General features: G+C 36.2%; 3 protein-coding genes across 3 annotated transcripts; 1 reads left to right on the forward strand and 2 right to left on the reverse strand.

Annotated features, from left to right (window-relative positions):
* Positions 1–444: 444 nt before the first annotated feature.
* LOC107792914 (putative RING-H2 finger protein ATL21A) lies at positions 445–2,965 on the reverse strand. The gene is made up of 2 exons (XM_016615175.2): positions 2,069–2,965; positions 445–1,019 (listed from the first exon to the last, which is right to left on the reverse strand). Exons 1-2 carry the CDS (start codon positions 2,757–2,759, stop codon positions 565–567), a joined length of 1,146 nt encoding a protein of 381 aa, XP_016470661.1. The 5' UTR covers positions 2,760–2,965; the 3' UTR covers positions 445–564.
* A 180-nt stretch (positions 2,966–3,145) lies between these two features.
* LOC107792838 (putative F-box protein At3g61730) lies at positions 3,146–6,580 on the reverse strand. The gene is made up of 8 exons (XM_016615091.2): positions 6,470–6,580; positions 4,963–5,162; positions 4,816–4,860; positions 4,526–4,690; positions 4,403–4,450; positions 3,944–4,114; positions 3,551–3,658; positions 3,146–3,461 (listed from the first exon to the last, which is right to left on the reverse strand). Exons 1-8 carry the CDS (start codon positions 6,556–6,558, stop codon positions 3,379–3,381), a joined length of 909 nt encoding a protein of 302 aa, XP_016470577.2. The 5' UTR covers positions 6,559–6,580; the 3' UTR covers positions 3,146–3,378.
* Positions 6,581–7,902: 1,322 nt separating this feature from the next.
* On the forward strand, positions 7,903–8,430 carry LOC107792858 (putative B3 domain-containing protein At3g49610). The gene has a single exon (XM_016615110.1). It carries the CDS (start codon positions 7,903–7,905, stop codon positions 8,428–8,430), a length of 528 nt encoding a protein of 175 aa, XP_016470596.1.
* Positions 8,431–8,931: the final 501 nt, after the last annotated feature.

Below are 8,931 nucleotides of genomic sequence, written 5' to 3' on the forward strand. Positions count from 1 at the left end.
AAAACTTTTGGTGTCATTATTTGTGGAATAATAAACTCTGACTTCGTAGAGAGAAAGATTAAACTTGCCATTATCTAGTAAAATTATAAGAGCTGCCCAATATGTTCTGATTGACACAATTTCACCATTCTTCTCGGACTTCATGGCAGGGAATTTTATGTGAAGACCTGTCATCCTAAATATTGCAGGGGATCGAGTGGTGGAAGCAGCCACTAATGTTTGCATTAGGTATAGGCTGTCAACATCACATCCTTGGGTGTCGCCCTTCCCCAGACCGTGCGTGAACACGGGATGTTTTATACACCAGGCTCACCTGCAATCCTAAATATAATAACTAGTTCAAAAGAGCAGAGTAGGGAAAGAAAGGAAAGGGTGATTTGAAAGGTGTGTAATTTGGGATTAATTGAAAACTTAATTGTGTGTATATGTATGTGTGTAAGGATCTGAGGAGAACTAGCTAAACTTCTTCAGAAGTAAAGAAACGTTCTGTAAGCATATGTACAACTTTGAGTGGGGACTTACAACATTGATTTCGAAATGCCAAATGTAAACAAACTACATGTGTTATGAAGAATTAACATGAGCAGGAGAAGGATTGTTTCTGCAAACAGGACAAGTACCATTAATCTTTAACCACTCATCAATGCATTCAGTATGAAAGCAATGTTGACACTCAGGTATGCTCTTTACTATCTCTTTAGGATTGTACTCTGCCAAGCATATTGGGCAAGTCATATGATTTGGCCCCGGAACTCTCCTGCTCTCTCCAAGGACTACTTTTGTGTAGGACTCGATTGTCGAATCGTCCAGGCCGGCAGTCGCTGCCGGTTGTGGTGCTACGGTTGTTCTGTTGGTGGCGTTCTGGATTGCAGCAGCGGTGTTCCGAACTGCAGCCATGGCGCGGCTGTATCGGCTATAATCCAAGCAGATGTAACATGATACACCCATTGCACATGTGATAGCTGGAATAAGTAAGGTTAATGCAATAAATTTGAAAATTTCTAGACCCCGGTTGCTGCCTGCAAATGAAATGGTAACTTTAGGCAAAACTGTTGGCATATTTTATTTTATTTTATTTTTTTGTTCGAATTTGATACTCAAATTATCAGAACCAACTTTTAGTGAGCTTGTCATTGCACCCGTAAGTATAAAACTCAAAATTGGATTACATATATTGCAAGGTGTTGAGTCATATAATATTTCATATTGGATGTAAAATGTTATCCAAAAATAATACTCTATATTTTATATGTCAAGTTAAATCGTTATTTTCTTTCACAAGCCAGTGGTACAATCCAAATCAATTCATTAACTATCAGTTCATTGAGTTGTTGCGATCTATACGGAAGTGATAAAATGACATACATGATACATTTTCATCTTCTGCACGATCTCAATCAATCACGATTGGCAAGTTGGGGAATAACTTTAGCCACTTAAATAGAAGTCAGCTTTTCCATAAGGATTGACATCTGACTACTATATTAAAATAAAACGGGGGCAGCTTGGCCTTTCAAATTTGCCAAATGCACTTATTAACGTTGGTGGTGAATACATAAATGGGCGAGATAGTCAATACAAGATTCATATAACATCATGATTAGTACTATAGTTTATTTCCGCATTATTCAACACTTGCCTTATAAACCGACTCTACTCCAAAAGCTCACCTAAAGCTATCCTTTTCTGTTCCCTTAGAATATCCTACTAAATCAAAAATCAAAAGTCCTTTAACCCCCTTGATTGTTTTCTTCGAATACTCTCACCTATCCTTTAGCTCCTCCTATGTGATTGCCTAGTATAGTTTGTCCTAAGCTAGATATTTTTAGAAAAGAGAGAGAGAGTGATAACCAATAATTTGGTATCAGAGAGAGAGAAAGAAGTTACATTAGGTTGATGGCTGATATAGAGGTAATTTAACTATGACCAATCCAGAGATACAAGGTCTCGTATAGTAACCCAACAAGATTGAGATTGAGGCGTAATCTATTGATTGATTCTACTCCTAGCTACCCAAACGGAAAATACAGAAGAAGAAACGAAAGGAGACTCTAGAAAAAATATTTACCTGTCCCAGGACTATCAAAGCATTGAATTTCTCCGCTAGTGGCATTCTTGAACCCACAAACACCTTGTTTTGCTTCACACTCTTGGCAGTTTGGTTCATTCCACGTTAACACAAGATCGTTATTAAGGTCAGTTGAAATATCTGATTCGTATTGAGAAGTCCAAGAAACAGGAACAGACGAAGTGTTCATTATGCTACAGTTATACAAACTTGTCATTTGGCTTGCAAGACTCGTTGAAGAAGTAGCTAAAGTAGAAGTGGTGGAATTGCTTAAACAATCAATGACATTGAACTGAAACAAAACCGAACTCGTTGAACAAGTCAAGAAAGTATATTTCCTATGGGAAACAGCTTTGAAAGGTGAAGAAGGAGAAGAAGAAGTGTTGAAATTCAACAGCCGTTTTGGGAGGCAATTAGATGGATCGTAGAGTTGTATCTCTTGGGTGAGGTAGTCGATATCACGTACATAAAAATCTCCTGCACCTGGAAGACTTAGAATTGCTCTGCCTTGATTGCTACATCTAAGAGTGAAACCAGGATAGCCACTGTTCTGAAGGTTCTGGCCTTCTAATGCAAAAGGGAATCGTATGTCAAAGTGGTTGTTCCCACAAATGAAATCCGGGTAATCATGTCTTGCATAAATAGTTGAACAAAGCAGACAAGAGAAAATGATAAACTTCAGATTGCCCATGTATTTCAAAAAGTCAATTTGGATAGGGAGAAACTGCCATCAGAAATATATAGCAGTTTGCTCATGTATATCAAAGAATCAAACCGCTATCAGTAATAGCCAATAGCAAAGCATAGAGAATTCCATTAACTTATTACGTTGTTTCAAAAGTCATAAGTTCAAGTTCGTTGACACGCCAAAGATGTTATAAAATCCAAGTTGTACGATGTATAAACAGATAAGATGATGTTAACAGTTCAACTTCCTTTAAAATACTGCCTTTGGGAACTCAGAACAAGTTAAAGCTTAAAAATTCCATTTATTTATTATTAGGTCGCTTCTGTTAGAGGACAAGAAAGAATAAGCCATAAAAAAAGTTCAGGCTGCAGATTACGAATTTTGCCTGTGCTAATTTGGCGAGTAAGTAATACTTTTACAAACAAGAATCATTTGCTAACAAATAGTATATATATTCTTTTAATTTGCTAGGTATACTTGGTGGGTTACAACTTACAACCCATCTGAAACTTGTCGATAGTGGGCTGCTTGTTGTATTTATGGAGTTATAGCTGATATTTGCTGGAAAAATGAACTATGGTTTTGTAGACAGTAAGATTAGACTTGGCAGAATTTGACAAAATCACAGGAGCTGCTCACATATTCTCATTGAAACAATTTCACCATTCTTCCCGGACTTCATGGTATGGAATTTTATGTGAAGACCTGCCACCACAATGTAACAGTAAGTACTGAGTGAGAGATAAGGGACAGTTTGTCACTCATGAAAGCTGCAGAAACCAGGGAAAATATACCTTCATTCTCTTGCAAATTTGTGTTGACTGCAACTGCATAAGGGGCTATCATAGCTTTTGGTTGCCAATCCTTGGGCTTTCCTACCCATGACTTGAGATTAAGGACAGCTGAACATGCATTTATAAATCACACAGGATAAAATCAAATTTCATATCAGGAATAAGTCTCAGTCTAAGTTCTTTATACGAGGAGTTGTCTGCAATGATTTCTTGTGACTATGAATTATCTATGTTCTGAAAATTTGATGAACTCTTGTACTAATGCATGAAGAACCCAAGAAGGTCCCAGCATGAAGATTCTATATTTTGGAAGTTCGATTTTTGAAATTGATGGTGTTGGAAAAACTAACAGTAACTTATAACTATGTCACTGATTTGAACTGTTGAACTTACCAGAAGTTGAGCAGTCCTTGAGATGTTTGATATCAAATATACCTGCAGATGCTCCATCAGCTTGCTTCTTCACATCGTGGGAACCCAGTAATTCATAGTCCCAGCTTCCATCCTGGTATCCTTCACTTAGGAACAGTTCAATATGTCTTGCATCTAATACCTGCATTGTTCCTGCGATAACACATGATCCAAATCTTTAAGCAGCTTTGGTATCACTTCAGATAGATAGGACAAACAATCGAAGGAATTAATCCTGGGGTGGAGTCCCTAGGTGAATTGGGCAAAACCAAAAAGTACTTAGTGTGGAATAGTTTAATTTGCACTAATATAAAGTGGCGAGTGACGACCATTCAATTTGCTGCAGATTTAGTGGAAAACCTCCATAACTGATTAAGCTCTTGAAGGACACTAACCTTGTCCTTCCTTTCTAAATATTAACTGAATACACAATCAGCTTACCATCACATGTGTTGAGGTCACAGACTGGACAACGAACAAGCTGCAAATCTGGAAAAACCAATGAACAGAGGGGTTTAAAAGTCATGATGATAAGAAATTATATTGCACAATCACGAATTTTACCAGAAATCCAGATTCCACTCTTGATATTTCTGACCACACAGCACCCATTTGACTCCAACATCTTCTCTGTTGTCTTCCCCTTATGGATTTTCAAGGGAAGGATCAAATTATTTGTCAGGAGTGCATTTTGCGAGTCAAAGGAAAATGCTCCAATGCGCATCCAGTCTGATCATTTTGTTCAAATAAATTAAAGGGGTCAACAACCATTGACAGAAATCGTCAGCACAGCCGTGCTTAGTGTTAATACCAAAATCCACCATATAAAAGCAAAACTGCAGGAGAGGTCATACCAATATGCTTCTCCTGCTGGCGGAACTTGTAAGAGTGGCATCCATCTGCAACGAATAAATTAATTTGTTATAGTACAGAACAAGACACTTTTGATGTCATTTCTCAATTAAGTTGTCAAACTCACTGTAAACCGAGAAACTACTTACTAAAGGCTGTTGCATATAAGTTGATCCATTTGAAAGATACTTTTCCAGGATCAGGAACCTGGAGGTCTCGCAAGCATGCATATTTCCATATGTTGTCCTCCATAATGATACGACGGAACCACTTGCTAGTTGCCGAAAGCATCACCAAAGATTTTCCATCCAAGAACTTAGCTATCTCTGTCCACAGGTCCTCTTCGTACCTTATGGAATTCAAATAGGCATAAACTCGGTTTCAACATTCAAGAGTAACTTGATAACTACCATATGATACACAACAAAATATAATCTCAGTAGTGTTCATGATCATGCAGATGATATTAATTAAACAAAGCAGCTAATATTCTAGAGTTCATAGCATTGACTTCTGCGATATAACAAACCATTTGATTCTGTATTACAGAGGCTAAACTGACGTCAAAAGTAGGATAGCCATAAGAAATTCCCTTGAACTTGTACATTCAAAACCTTACGGTTATCCACGAACCAGAATACTTCTAAACTCATTCCTGAACTCATAAACTAAAACGAAGCGCTTTTCGAAGCTAAAATTTGGATCAAAGAGCATTCAAATGCAAAGCCTCAATCGATGAATGCATTGACAGTTGCAGCACAACATGGATCGCAATATGCAGAGCAACTGAATTTTGCTCAGAATTTTAACATGTTTAGCTATTGAATCCATGGAACCTAGAGCATTGAACTGATTGAGAAATCAGAAAGCCTTAATTTCAAATGTATTCTCAATCGTTTCTTATCTTCTAGATACATAAAATAGAAATACGCCGCAACAGAAAGAGTCTAATGATGTTGATTTTAATAGCAGTATATCATACTGTAGAAATATGCAGCGTCAGAGAGATCGAATCGCCTTCTTACAGAAACAATATATTCGATTGCAGGCGTAATATAGCAGTTATCAAAATGTAGCTAATATTAATAAATGAATTGATTTCCAAGTCAAATTTGTGGATCAGAGAGCATTGAACTGTTCGATCAATAATATGCATTCAACAGTTGCGTCATAACACACGTCGCAATAAGCAGAGCAGCTGAATTTTAGCTCAAAATTCAATTTGGTCCGTGTTCAAATTCATATATCATAGAGCATCAAATTGATTGAGACTATTGGAGTAATACAGTATCTCATTGCCTTCTCACAGAAGCAATTGAACGACTACAGGAGAAATTTCGGCTATCAAATTTTAACTAATATTCAAAGATAAATTACTTCTCGCTCAATTATTTCGATCAGAGAGTATTGAACTGCAAAATCTCAATCAATAAGAATTTGACAGTTGCCGCATTACAGGCATCAGTATAAGCGGAGCAGCTGAACTTAAGCACAAAATTCAATTCGTTTCGCTTTTGAATTCACATAACTTAGTGCACTAAACTGATATAAAAATCACAAAAGCTTCGGCGTCAAAATTCTTTTCCAATCGGATTACCTGTTTTCTAGATATACACAATACAAATTTGAAGAGAGAGAGAGAGAGAGAGAGAGAACCAGGAGAAGATGGCGTGAGGAGTGAGATGTGAAACTCGAGGAGATACGCAGCAACAGAGCGTTCTGGTTCTTCTCATTCGTTTACCCATGGTGGGTTCTGTATCTCTTAGATTTGAAATGACTCTGCTTAGTTTGAACTGAAGGCCTATTAGCTATTTATAGGCGCGCCAACACTAGAATTCAAACTACAGCCGCTTTCTTTGCATGAGGGAGGACACTGGAGCTTCATCAGTACTCTGGGCTTCAGGCCCATCGAACACGGATCTAGCCCTTTTCTCTTTAATTGTAGGAAAAACGACTGTGTATAGCCGCTGTAAAAATAATTGCCGAAAAATATATAAAATTTGTATATTTTTTGTATATATATACATTCTGTATGTTATATACAAAAATATATAAATTTTATACACTTTTTCGGCTATCATATGTAAATAGTTTTTTGCGCGGACTAAAAGTGATAATACCCCTGTATAGCCGCTGTAAAAATAATAGCCGAAAAAATATATAAAATTTATATATTTTTTTGTATATATATACATTCTGTATGCTATATACAAAAATTATATAAATTTTATACACTTTTTCGGCTACCAGATGTAAATAATTTCTGGCGTTGGCTAAAAGTGATAATAACCCTTATATGCCTCTGCCTATTAGGTTCTCATTACTCGTCAAAATAGCATGGGCTAGCCAGTTTTCGACTGATAATTGAAAAATAGCTAGCGTGTGTAAAGTCGTTAAAAAATAACCACTATCTTATGCAGAGATAAAATCTAGACAAAAATACTCTTACCAAATACGAAAAAAATCCAGCATAATATACTGCATTATAAAACTCTTGCAAACTTCAAAGACACCTTGTACGCGAATTCCAACATATTATGCTGGAGTGTAACTTGAAAGAGTTCAAACTCCAGTGAATTGTGATGAAATTCACATACAAGATATTTTGAACTCCAACACATTATGCTGAAATTACCTATGTAAAAAGTTTGAAATCGAATATATTATGCTAAATTTTTTTTCCGGATTTTAACTTAAGATATTTTTATCCAAATATTATTACCGCATGAAAAACTGGCTAAATTACGATTAGTTTTTAAAAAGTAGCTAAGCAAATCATGCTAATTTTGAATTTCTCCCCCATTACTCTGGTGCTTGCCTCACTAGGCCTGAAGCCCATGTTTTGGGAACCTTATAGGTACTTGTGTAATTTCAATCCAATAAGTATTATTTTCTGGAAAATTTCTTCTATTTTCTTTAGTTACGAATTTTTAATATACCTTTCCTAATTCTTATATGCATGGGATTGTTGCTAACGGTACGGTAGACATACAAAATAACTTTTCCGAATCCAGCTCAAATAGGAAAAAGCATAACCCCTTCTATATATAACATGCAAAGTTTACACTTCCAACAACATCAATTGAGCCATGACTAGAATAAAACTCTTTGGGAAAGAAATTGAAGTGGAGGAGGAGCCGAAGACCATAAAGCTATTTGGAATACGCATTTTCCCATGCAACGTTGAACCCGAACAAGAACAAGAGAATTTGCCTCCAACAAATATGTATCGGGCTATTCGACTTGCCGGAGGGAGTCGACTGGTTTACATCGGAAGGAAGAAGGCAGAAGAATCAGACATCAACCCAGAATTGAGCAGGTTCTTAATTCCGGGTACATTCGACAAAGAACTACTCAAGAACTTGAGTGGAGAGGAGAGAATCAAGTTAGAGGACAATAATAAAGATAAAAGTTTTAAGGTGAAAGTAATGGATCAAGAGGGTAACTTTCATGAGATGAAGTTCACCAGATGGCAGAGCTTGAAGAGATTTGTGCTTAACAAAGGATGGAACAATCTTGTGGTAGCTAACAATCTTCAAAAGGGAGATACAGTTGATCTCTGGCACTTCCGAATTCATTTGCAGTTGTGTTTTGCTATAAATATCATTAAGAACTAGGATTTCCATGTAGAATTTTTTCCCTTTTGCCTTTTGCCTTTTTCATCGTAATTTTATCTTTAAGATAGTAAATATTATTTTGAGAAGATAGTATTCTTGATGCCTAATTCATAATTATGAACAGTTTTTACAAGTATGATCATAGTACCCTAATTTTAAAAACAAAACTTATTCATAAGCTATTTATTAGTTCTTGCCGACTCCAAGTCCCTTTTTTTATTTATGATCATCTTTGGAGGGAATAAATGTACATGAGATGACGCTGAAATTCACCCTTAATCGTTATTATGCATACACAAAGGATTCAATTTATTTCCTTTCCACATGTAATCTAGAATGAAAGAGAGAACATTTCAATCAAATATCAAATACCCAAACAGGGGGAAAATCCCACAAAAAAAAAGGTAGAGCACATTCGCATTGCGTTGCAAAATATTACAAAATAATATAACTTCATAGTCATTTAAACTAGTTGAGGGAAAAGCTAGTGCCATTTTATAA

Source organism: Nicotiana tabacum, chromosome 19, assembly GCF_000715075.1.
Source record: "Nicotiana tabacum cultivar K326 chromosome 19, ASM71507v2, whole genome shotgun sequence".
NCBI lineage: Eukaryota > Viridiplantae > Streptophyta > Magnoliopsida > Solanales > Solanaceae > Nicotiana > Nicotiana tabacum.